Raw genomic sequence first — 12202 nt, forward strand, 5'->3', positions numbered from 1 at the left:
TTTTTTATTTAAAATTTATTTGCATTAAACTGATGATTTAGAATTATTCACAAAAATACCCAACTAGTACAGCAATTAGTAGCTCTAGTGGTCTCACTTTTGGACCCCACTGTATGTGCTTTTTGTTAAGAGTAATTGCTAATATCCTCAATGTGGCTGTCAAAGCAGTCACTTTTTTTTTTTTACATTTGAATAAATAATGATACAGGTTCTTCAGGGAGGCTTGAAAGCATTGATCCAAGAATAGCCCTGCTAAAATATTAATGTTCCCTTCACGCTCATCTTAGCCGCCCAAACAGTACCATATAGATCGCACCAGACATGGCAGTTTGAAAGATAAATCAGTTCCTTCATCGGCTACAATGTATTAACAGCCCCTGTGTTTGTCTACACTGATTAGCTGTTAAATGGTTTTCATAAGGGAAGCCAGCTCGACTCTGCCTGCATCACTGGTGGTGTTTGATTCTTGTTAAAGTACAGCAGTGAAACTTTTTGAATGTTGGTTTATGAAGATGTGACTTGAGCATGATACTATCTGCCTTAATGACTTAATGATCTGGAGTGAGTCATCAGCTTAACAGTGTCTGGATGAAATTGTGATATAATGTAAATCCCAAAAGGTTCAGGTAATGGGTGACTGCTTAGTGTATTGATTTTAAGATCTTGAAACCACATTAATCAAGAGTCATTGATACATTTCTTCACCAAGATTGCTGTTGTTTAAGCTCATAGATTTCAGTCGTCGAGCACCAGTGACTTACTGCTTTGGGATTGCATATTTAATTCATATTTGAGAGCAGGGAATACTGGGGTTTCCTGCGGCATTTGAGATTTTCTTTCTTTGTAGTTTGTAAATAACTGTTCATAGACCGGTGTTTATGTTTTAACTCCAATCTGATCTCCGGGACAGATGGGTGCCATGGCCTTATCAGGCATCTGAGAGCTCATGGAGGTTTTCAACAGGATTTATGTACTTAAAGGAACAGTTGACCCAAAATAGAAAGTCTGTCTTCATTTACTAGTTGTTCCAAACCTGTATGACTTTCTTACATCAAAAACAAGAGGAAATAGGTATGCTGATTGTTCTTTTTTTTTGTACAATTGCATTGAGCTGCCATGCTTCAAAAATGGCAGCTAAAGAACCATAAAAATTATTTATATGACTTTTGTGCAGCTCTCACCATAAAACCTTTTTTTTAATTTTTTTTTTTTTATTTTTTTGTGAGGAACAGTTCAAAATTTAAGCTGTTTTCTTGAATTTAATTTGGTAATCACTTTTAGTGAGCTGTTAACTGCTGTGACCAGAACAGTGAGTCACTGAATTCAACTTGAGAACTAGATCAGTAAAAATATAAAAAAAATTTCACACGCGTTTTTTGAATAAAATCATAAAGAGATCTGATTAAAAAATAATTCAAGAATTAGACTCACTTCCCAAGATTTTAGTGAATAACAACATAAAACGTATGATTAAGAAAAACAAAACAAAAACAAAAAAAACTTGAAACAAGTCTTTTTGGTACTATTATGATGTTTGTATGCTGATTTTTAATAATAATACTAACAAAATAATAAAAAAAAACCTTTATTCCCAATTCACTGTAATTGCAATGAATAGACTTTCCATCATTTCTCCTTTTGTGTTCTGGGGAATAAAGAAAGTCATACAGGTGTGGATTGACACAAGGGTCGGTAAATCATGACAGAATTGGTATTTTTTAGGATTATCTATTCTCACAAGTAGTTTAGACCTCTTTAAGAGGGATCCTTATGTGATGGATTGCCTTCTTGTTTTATATTAGTGCATTTCGCCACCTGCCACATGACCATCCTCCCCCACTCCCCTGTACCCACCCTAAAAAAAGAGTCCAGCCTCACATCGCTCCACCCAGTTCGCCCTCTGAGTGGCTGCTTTCAGCACCGTCTGAATATTTGATGAGTAATACAGGTCATTTAAGTCAAAATCCAGATCGAGGGGCTTAAAAAATTAAAAGTAGCTGGAAGCCAGAGCTCTAAAGATGCGGCTGGGACCCAGCTTCTGCAAGCATTTGGTCAAGGCGTCATTGTGGGCAGTTTCAGGGAGGAATAGAGCATCGCTGGGGCTCCTCAGCCAGGTGAGAGCGACTCAGGGTTGGTTGCGATGGAAGATTGTGGTGTACACAATGGGATGGGTGTTTCTTTTGTTGCCTACCTAGTCAAGTCGGGCCATGTCGCAGTGCTGGGTGGGAGCTGGGTTGTGTTTTCACAAGGATATTCCTATGTATTTTAATACCCAGAATATATATTCTTTTGATACCTGTGTTTAGTTGGTTTGTTTTGTTGCTTGCTTTGAATTGTTGTTATACAGTAGTACGAGCAGTCATGTGCTCTGCTTCCATTTTCTTCTTAATTTGGAATTAATGGAAAAATATCTTGGTTTTTCTTAAGCCTTGAATCCTAGTCTTGATCATTTTGTCTTTTTTGGTTCTTGCTTCTGAAATAAATTCGATTTTAAGTCTGTGATCAGCTCCAGGGACCATGCTATTAATTTAGAAACACCACAGTGATGTATAAATCTAAAACAAAAAATGTCCAAAATGCCTTTCTATGATTGACTGAACAAAGGTTTCTGACCCACAGGCCACCGAGAGTGAGCCCGGCGACATGGACCTCAGTGGCCTGCCTGAGACGGCCGTTGACTCCGAGGAGGATGACGATGAGGAAGATATCGAGCGTGCCTCAGATCCCCTCATGAGTCGAGACATTGTCCGAGACTGCCTGGAGAAAGACCCCATGGACCGAACGGATGATGACATAGGTGAGCGATTAGCTTAAACCATCACGCTAGAACATGGTTCAAACACCAGAGTTTGCTTGAGGAAGAAAGAGGAGATTCTTGAAAGTGCTGAAATAATTTACCAGGAAAGCAAGGCAACAAAAGGTCGGAGAGACTACAAAAGAAAAGCATGAGGGGGAGACGTGTTGTTTTTTCTAGGTCACCCTCTCAGCCGAGTCTCTCGGAGCGCATTAAAATTTGATTGGCTGAGCCGCATCCACAGCTACGCTTCAGTAGTGCCGTGCCAAGCACAGGTCATCGAGTACCCAGACAGGCCACGGGCAGGGAACAAAATCCAAACTCTCTTGTCTTCACTCTCCTTGATATCAACTCAACCACTCTGGGCTTTGGGCAGCCCTGTCACACTAGCTAAAGCCAAATACTTGAATTGGTTGGCCTGTCGAGCATGGAAAGAAAAACTATTAACTTTATATAAAAATATATATATATATATTATCTTGCTGGCCAGTTCCAGTAAATCATATTGATTGAAAAATAATGATTACATTGCAATAAATGGACACAAGAGGTTAAATGTACCATGTTCTATGCATCAAAATGGCCAGCACACATGCAGGCATGCTAAGCTGTCAAAAAGAGAAAGGCAAACTTGCGATAAATATGGAAATCGATTCAATATGAGCTCTTTTGGCCCTGTGGACTTTTATGTTATTGAAACACACTTTTTACACTCTCACTAGTTATTTGATTTGCTTGCTGCCATTGTGTTCCTGTGGCTCAGTGGTAGAGCATTGCGGTAGCAGTGCAAAAGGCCTTAGGTTCAATTCCAAGAGAACACACATACTGATAAAAAAAGGCTGAATGCACTTTAAGTGGCTTTGGATAAAAGCGTCTGCTAAATGCATAAATGTAAATTGTCCAACAGTGTTTATATACATATAGCAGAATTGTTAGAATTGTTAGAGTAGAATTGTTATTTTTCTGTCAGTATTTCTTTAATTTCTGACACAAATGATGTATTGTATTTAATAACATCCTGTGGTGAAAATGGCATTTTATTATTTCTCAGGTTTTCTTTCCACATTGCATGCCTTGAATTTGATCTCAATGACAACAAAAGTTGTAATTTGTCTAAAAAGTGATAAAGTGAGCAATTAAAGAAAAAAATCACTTACTAAATATTACATTTGGTTTATTTTGCTCATTGTTTTACTTTTCCCTTATTTAACTTGTAAAATGCAATATTTTGACTTTACATTTCAATGTTGAAAATTCAGCATCTGGTTGAGTAAAATAATAAAATCTTTGTATAAAATACATAAATTTGTAATGTAGCAAAGACAAATGCTAAATGGTTCTATGACAGTTTTATTTTGACTTCCATGCAACAACAACAATAACAACAAAAAAATAATAATAAAACTATTTGTTTTAATAAACCCCCCTGGGAAGTGGCCATAATTGAAGAAATTATATTCTGTTTCATTCTTGGTTACTGTGCAAATGGATTTTGTAATGTATAATATGTCCTGTATATTGCATAGCAGGATTAGCCAGTTCTCACAAATAGCTTTGTATTAATAATGCATTTGATGCTTGGTTGCTGTTATTTTTATAGCCAAGGAAAGAATGTTTTTCCATTCTCCATGTGGGAAGAACAAACTGTATCCGATAGAGAGAACAAATATCAGTGAAAGACATTCAAAGACTCTCATGCATCTCACTTAGTCTTAAATGCGACTTACACTTCTTGTTTCTTCAGAGCAACTGTTGGAGTTCATGCACCAGCTGCCGGCCTTTGCCAACATGACCATGTCTGTCAGGAGGGAGCTTTGTGCTGTCATGGTGTTCGCTGTGGTGGAACGGGCCGGCACAGTCGTCCTTAATGATGGCGAAGAGGTCAGTCAGACTTACCGAGACATGAGCCAGCAGCATTAACCTTTATATGAAGCCACAGTTTAACCTTTAACCTATATGGGGTGACCTATTACATATAGTACATACAATGTATTTTTTCTACATTGATAGCTGTTAGCCTAGCTTTTTACACTAATCCCATTTTAGTTCTTTTTTTAACCCTAATCCTCTCTCTTTTTTGAAGTTATGTCATTCACCTTTAAATTTTACTTCAGTCTCATGCTAATCCTGATTCTGTGGCTTTCTTACACGTACTGCCATCCCTCGCCTCCCTTTCGTCACAGCCAATCAGCCATTCAGCTTCTGCACTGTTAAACTTGAATGGATGCCAGCATTCAGCATCTTGAGATTACAAGATGCCCGCAGTACAGCGGGAATCACTTATCTCCTTATCTCAGTATTGACATGCCAAAAAGAACAATTTCCCCCCAATGCATCCATATAATTGAAAGCAGGACAGAGCTCGAGGCTTGTACAGTTCAATGTGATGACATGTTCTCCACTGTTATCAATGCTCAAAAAAAAAGAAAAAAGAAAAAGCAGCAATTAGGTCCTTGTGCACAAGTTTTCTATTTGACCACAAAGGTTTATAGTACAAACTGACAGTGATTTAAATTGTAATGCAACATTAAAAATAAACCATATGTCCTCCTTTGTCTTACTGTCATTGTACCTTTGTTGTAGCTGGACTCATGGTCTGTGATTCTGAACGGCTCAGTGGAGGTGACGCACCCAGATGGCCGAACGGAAATCCTGTGCATGGGCAACAGTTTCGGTGTGTCCCCCACCATGGAGAAAGAGTACATGAAAGGGGTGATGAAGACCAAGGTGGATGACTGCCAAGTGAGTCAACCTTCCAGAATCTGCCAAAAAAATCATATTTTCTGCCCCCCCCCCCAAGAAAATGTTAAAGAAATCTCCAGAAAGTTAAATTTATTGGTGCAATAAACTTTATGCAGATTGTACTTGAGAAATTATATTTTTAATAGCAATACAAAGATTTTTGCATTAAATAAATTTACTTGTAATTGTATTACAATTTATATGTCAATGCAAAATATGTAAGGCTTTATTTTCTTATATAAATTTCTGATCAAATATAAAAATGGAAGAAGAATGTCTCTTATCTCTGCCCAACCTATTTTAGCTGTTTGCAATGTCTCATTTAGTGCAGTGATGCCCATTCATTAAGCATGAGAATAATAGGGGTTATTAGTGAAAATTTAGCAATAATGAAATCTTGTCTCTGTTTCAGTGCGCTGGTGTAATTATCATGGGGAAATCATTTGAAAATACTGCTGCATGTTAAAAGTAATTTACTTTCGCCTCTAGGTTTGTGTCTGCTTGCTCACTTTTGCTCTCGTTTTCTTTCTGTCAGTTTGTTTGCATAGCACAGCAAGATTACTGCTGTATCCTTAACCAAGTGGAGAAGAATATGCAGAAGGTCGAAGAGGAAGGTGAGATTGTGATGGTGAAGGAACACCGTGAGCTTGACCGCACAGGCACCAGAAAAGGACACATTGTCATCAAGGTGAGAACCCAACTCAGAACAAGTGTGACAAGTTTGTGTTTTTTTACACCCAGAGGTAAAGAAATGTTCAGAAATGTGACAAAAAAGCTACCTGGTCTCATGACAAAAATGTACCTCTGGGAACTTTTTTGCAAGATGTGAAATACCTATCAATAAGTACATATCACAGCAGTTTCCAAAAGAAATTAACACTGGAGGCGATAAAACAGCGAGCACTTGTAATTGTTTTTGTACACAGTTATGATTACAGCTCCATATGTTTCACTTTCCGGACGTAACAAGCTTGCTCGGTAGCTCAGCCAACACAGAATTTGACTTAGGATGCCGAATCCTTGCGTATAAATCCCGTCAAAAACATGACTTACTATAAAAGAACTGAAAGATGAGACATCGAAAAACACGCTAAAACAACATGCTTGCGATTGCGTTTTTACATTACATTCACTTTAGTTCATACTATCAGGTAGATTTAGGTGTAGTGCAGATGGTTAGATATTTTAAAATGTCACAGAGCATTAGACGTATAGTGCCACTCAACAGACAGTCAGAACTGCAGTGACACCTACAAAAGCAACGTCACATAAAATTTACCATATGTACGTTCATCTCTTCTGGGGAAAATGCCGAACATTCACTTAGTCCCACCCAGTGGACATTTCGCATTGAATATGTCACTAAAAGTACATGGCTGTACGTATTTCGCGTCTTATGAAAAAGTTCCCAGAGGTACGTTTTCGTCATGAGACCAGATTGCCAATTCCCAACTAGACAATTGTAATTTTTACATAAATCATTTCTCAGATAGCGCACATCAAGATTTAATACTTAATTGCAACTCTGTTTTGTGGCACTTTGGCCAAAATAAATATTTTGAGTTGTGAGTTTGCATTCTGAATTGAATCCAATGAGATGTGCCACACTGCAAAAACTGTGTTCAATGGGAAACATTGACTCGCACTCTCGATTGATGTGGCATTTGCCCTGATTTATACAGATGCATTAAACATAGCAATTTATTGATTCCTAAACATGGAAATATGCTTAGCACGGTAGAGGAATATATGGACTGAATATCAAATGCGTTTCACTTGTCCAATATCTTGATGATTGGAGTTGATGAAAAAATAGCCCAACAACAATGAAACTGAATTAAAAATGCACTGCATTGGTGTCCTTTAAAGAGCATATTTGTTTTTTTTGGGCACACCAGAGCGTCTTACCATGCACCTTGTAGAAGAGCACTCGGTGGTGGACCCCACCTACATCGAGGACTTCCTGCTTACCTACCGCACCTTCCTGCCAAGCCCCATGGTGGTAGGCAAGAAACTGTTGGAGTGGTTCCATGACTCCAGCCTCAGGGACAAGGTACATAGACACTCTTACACAAGCACTTAATATCAATCAGTGCTCGATGAGATGAATGATTAGCAACATCATATTTCATCAGGTTACACGGGTAGTCTTGCTGTGGGTGAACAATCACTTCAACGACTTTGAGGGTGACTCCGCAATGACGCATTTTCTCGAGGAGTTTGAGTACAATCTGGACAGAGAGGTCAGTTGTGTGCAATAAAACCTTCGATTTCTTGTGATCTTCAGAATTGTGGCCGAGTCGACCGCAAAAATCTCATGTAATGCCTCTCTTTGAACCAGAAAATGTGTGGGCACCTAAGACTGTTAAACATAGCATGTGCTGCCAAAGCTAAGCTGCGGGTGGTGACCCTGACCAAACCCTCGAGGGAAGCACCCCTGTCTTTCACCCTGCTGGGGGGTTCAGAGAAGGGCTTTCGCATTTTCATTGACAGCGTGGAGCCAGGCAGCAAAGCTGCAGAGGCCGGCCTTAAACGAGGAGATCAGGTAATGTCACACCAGCACCGTGCACATCTGAAGTAGGCTACAGAAATAGTTGTAGTTGTTAAATTGACACTGTAATAGCAACTTGCTGTGGCATTAGCAGCAGTAATAGTAGTTGTGGGACTGGAGGTGGGAAACATTGTGTGAGAGCATTTGTAATTGCTGTTGTCAAGTGGGGAAAGCAGTTAGTCACAGCACTGAGAGCATTACCGCCCAAAATCATAAAGAAGAGCAAAAACCTCATCTTATGATTTTGCTTCCATTCAGTTTGTCGTTCAAAGGTAAAAGCACACACATTTCAGCCTGTCTTCCCTCCTTTACACAAGCGGAAAATGTGATTTCAGATGAATAGAGTATGTCACACTCTTTCCTTTTGCCCTTCACTCACTGTGGTATTTGGCTCATAAAGCTGTTTAATGAGTTGCTATCTATTTGGCCTCTGAACCACATGAGGATTGTGATTGTTCAGAATGCTAATCATTTGATGTTTTGGCCATTTTGAGATTAATGACTATAACAGTGTCCGCTTAGCCAATTAACAGATGTGGTAGTTCCCCTTGCATCAGTTGTATCTACCTACCTAGCTACCTACCTACCTACCGTCAGCAGGGGTGTCAAACTCAGTTCCTAAATGACCAGAGCCCTGCATAGTTTAGATTCAACCCTAATTAAACACACCTGATCCAGCTAATCATGTCCTTCAGGCTTATTTGAAAACTACATGGTATGTGTGTTGTAGCAGAATTGGAGCTAAACTGTGCAGGGCTGTGGCCCTCCAGGAGCTGAGTTTGACACCTGTGATCGATCGATCGATTGATCGATTGATTGATTGATCGATTGATCTATCTATCTATCTATCTATCTATCTATCTATCTATATATCTATCTATCTATCTATCTATCTATCTATCTATCTATCTATCTATCTATCTGTCTGTCTATCTATCTATCTATCTATCTGACTGTCTATCTATCTTTCTGTCTATCTATCTATCTGTCTATCTATCTGGATGGATGGACGAAGGTTCTACATTATATTTAGTAATAGTTTATCAGTGGTGACTATCTCAAGTTGATGTCTATGTGCCAGAAATGTACGTTTAAAATCAAGCAGTTAGTTAATGTCATGTGTTCAAACAGACAGTGAACACTATTAACAGCAATGGTTATATGTTTTGCTATCAAACTTATAGAAAAATTTGGTAGTTTTGTATGTTGTCTGAGGGTCAGCATCATCTGAGGTCTTCTGAGGGGTTGGCATCATCTCTTCTCAGGTGTTTGGTCATCTCAGGTCTTTGCAAGGGCTGGATCCAGACTGAAGCTTGTGTAACAGAGAAGGAAATAGAGAAAAATTAGCATAGCTGCTGTTCCAACTAAGCAAAAAATGATGTGTTCAACCCAAGTAAAAGAATGTTAATGTGCATTTGATCAGATGTAACTGAAGTACAAGATTATGAGATACATTATGTGAATGCTTGGCTAAAGAGAAGTGTCTTTAATCTAGATTTAAACAGAGAGTGTGTCTGAAGTGAACCCCAAACATTATCAGGAAGGCTATTCCAGAGTTTGGTAGCCAAATGTGAAAAAACTCTACCGACTTTGCTATCCTAGGAACTACCAAGAGTCCAGAGTTTTGTGACTTTAGTGAGTGGGATGGATTGTAGTATGATAGAAGAATAGTTAGGTACACAGGAGCTAAACCGTTTAGTGCCTTAAAAGTTAGTAGTAATATTTTGTAACTGATAAGGAACTTGATAGGTAAGCCAGTGAAGAGAATGTAAAATTGGGGTTATATGATCAAATTTTCTTGACCTGGTAAGGACTCTAGCAGCAGCATTTTGGACTACCTGTAGCTTGTTTATTGAAGATGCAGGACAACCACCTAGCAGTGTAATACAATAGTCCACTCTAGAGGCAGAGGGCCTAGGACAGATCCTTGTGGTACTCCATAGTCTACTGGATTTAATTGAGATGAATCCCTATTTAAATAGACAAAGTGATAGCAATCAGAAAGATAGGATCTTAACCATCTTAAAGCCTGCCCTTGAATACCTGTATAGTTTTGTAATCGATCTATGAGTATGTCATGATTTATGGTGTGTAACGCAGCACTAAGATCAAGTAAAACTAGCAAAGAGATGTAGCCTTGGTCTGACATGAGAAGTCATTTATAATTTTAACAGGTGCAGTTCCTGTGCTATGATGGGGCCTGTAACCCGACTGAAATTCTTCATATATATATATATATATATATATATATATATAAATATATATATATATATATATATAATTTTTTTTTTTTTTGTTGTTTTTTTGTTTTTTTGCATGAAGGAGCACAATTGAGCAGACACAACTTTTTCTTTCTTTTGAGTGATGTCTGATTATTTGTTGATCTAGCCACTGTGCTAAATAAAAACCATGGATTGTGTTGGTTATTTTCTATGAGTTTGTGGATATGCTCGGCCCTGGCAGGTTTTAGACCCTGTCTGTAGCTGTACATACTGTTTTTCCATGCAATTCTAAAAACTTCCAAGTCCAAGTTATTGATTTCCTCTTTTTTCTAGTGTTCTTTGATTAATAAACATCACAGCAGCTGGGTCATTAGGTTATTTGGCTGCTATTACTTTAAGAGCAAACTCAAATTAACTCAGCATACCTTACCTCACTGAGAGAATTTTATGAAGTAAAATGTTATACTACAAACAGCACTCTGTGTGCTGAAAGCACACACTACTGAAATAAAACATTTTGTTTTAAATTTATTTACCAGCTGTTCCATCTGCAATGTTTATTGAGATTTTGGATTTTCATCTTTTTTTCCCCAGTTACTAGAGGTCAATGGACAAAACTTCGAAAATGTGCCGTTATCCAAAGCCAATGAGATTCTCAAAAACAACACACACCTGTCCATTACTGTGAAAACCAATCTCTTAGGTAAGCTACACTGGCTGAAATAAACACAGCTGCACAGACTGTTATTTAGACTCACAACAAATTGCCAGTCAGCTCTCTTTCCTTTTCAATAGGGGAAAATGTAGCTTTAGTTCATTTTGTAAGGCTGTTTGTTGCTTGAAAATGTCAGATGGCATTGTTAAACTCATTTTCTGTGTGCTGTTTTCCCTGCTCTTAGTGTTTAAGGAGCTACTGGCCAGGCCTGACCAGGACCAGGAGCTAGAACAGGAGGAGGAGCCAGACAGGAAGAACGGGGCACCTCACATCCCCAAAATTGGGGACATTAAGAAAGCCAGCCGCTACTCCATCCCTGACCTGGCTGTGGATGTGGAGCAGGTCATGGGTCTTGAGAAAGCTAGTAAGAAAGCCAAGGCCAACACCGTAGGTGGCAGAAACAAGCTTAAGAAGATCTTTGACAAGACATTGACCAGTATTCTTCCACCCAAACCTTACAAGTAAGCTGCGCTTGATGCATGAAAGCTCTCTTCGTGATTGGTTTGCCTGTGGTGTATAACTGTTCTGGTTTGTTCACAGTGAGGTTGGCGTGGGACAGTCCCAGGATGACAGTATTGTGGGGCTAAAGCAGTCAAAGCAGATCCCTCCTGCCCTTCCTGTCAGTGGAAACCTTTCATCAAGCAACCCTGACCTGCTGCAGTCACACCATCGCATACTCGACTTCAACAACCAGCCTGGTAAGACACTTAATGTGGTTTAGCAAAGTAAGACATTTTACTGCATTAACATCCATGCTGGTTCTGAAACAACAACCTAATCAACCACTCTCAGCTAGGGCTAGGGTTATTTTTAGGGGTTAAGGTTAGGCTGTGGCTTTAAGTTGATCTTAAGGGGTGAAAATCATTCTGATCAACTGTCTCATTTTCTTAGTGATCAGGATTTTTGATCCAAGAATTTATTCTACTAGGTTAGACAGCCTTCTTAAGAGAGAACAGACTTTGAGTCAGTAAGGCTCAGCTGAGATCTTTAAACGGATAGTTTAAATATATTCTTGCAGTGTCTTACTGCGCACTTACCTTTAGGGCATCTACAGAGCATTTCACAAAAGTTTAATCTCAGTGCATGCATATTTAATAAGATGCTCATGCTGTCCTAAATGTCCTCTTTCAGAAGCAGTCCCTATAAGTAAGTATTTGATCTTGTCCTCTTAGAGGTTC

The 12202-nt window shown here is 38.8% G+C and overlaps 1 protein-coding gene across 15 annotated transcripts in view; it reads left to right on the forward strand.

Annotated features, from left to right (window-relative positions):
- Positions 1-12202, forward strand: part of LOC109072264 (rap guanine nucleotide exchange factor 2-like) — a 106717-nt gene that overhangs the window by 80809 nt on the left and 13706 nt on the right. For 10 of the 15 annotated variants that reach the window (XM_042738176.1, XM_042738168.1, XM_042738165.1 and 7 more), the window contains 11 exons: positions 2620-2797; positions 4539-4675; positions 5378-5536; positions 6072-6224; positions 7425-7589; positions 7672-7779; positions 7878-8081; positions 10904-11012; positions 11209-11485; positions 11565-11722; positions 12156-12170. In XM_042738176.1, the coding sequence (XP_042594110.1) occupies positions 2620-2797; positions 4539-4675; positions 5378-5536; positions 6072-6224; positions 7425-7589; positions 7672-7779; positions 7878-8081; positions 10904-11012; positions 11209-11485; positions 11565-11722; positions 12156-12170 (1663 nt within the window). The remainder of the gene's footprint in view (positions 1-2619; positions 2798-4538; positions 4676-5377; positions 5537-6071; positions 6225-7424; positions 7590-7671; positions 7780-7877; positions 8082-10903; positions 11013-11208; positions 11486-11564; positions 11723-12155; positions 12171-12202) is intronic. The other 5 variants (XM_042738166.1, XM_042738169.1, XM_042738178.1 and 2 more) reach the window with 1 other exon arrangement.

Source organism: Cyprinus carpio, chromosome B14 (assembly GCF_018340385.1).
Source record: "Cyprinus carpio isolate SPL01 chromosome B14, ASM1834038v1, whole genome shotgun sequence".
NCBI lineage: Eukaryota > Metazoa > Chordata > Actinopteri > Cypriniformes > Cyprinidae > Cyprinus > Cyprinus carpio.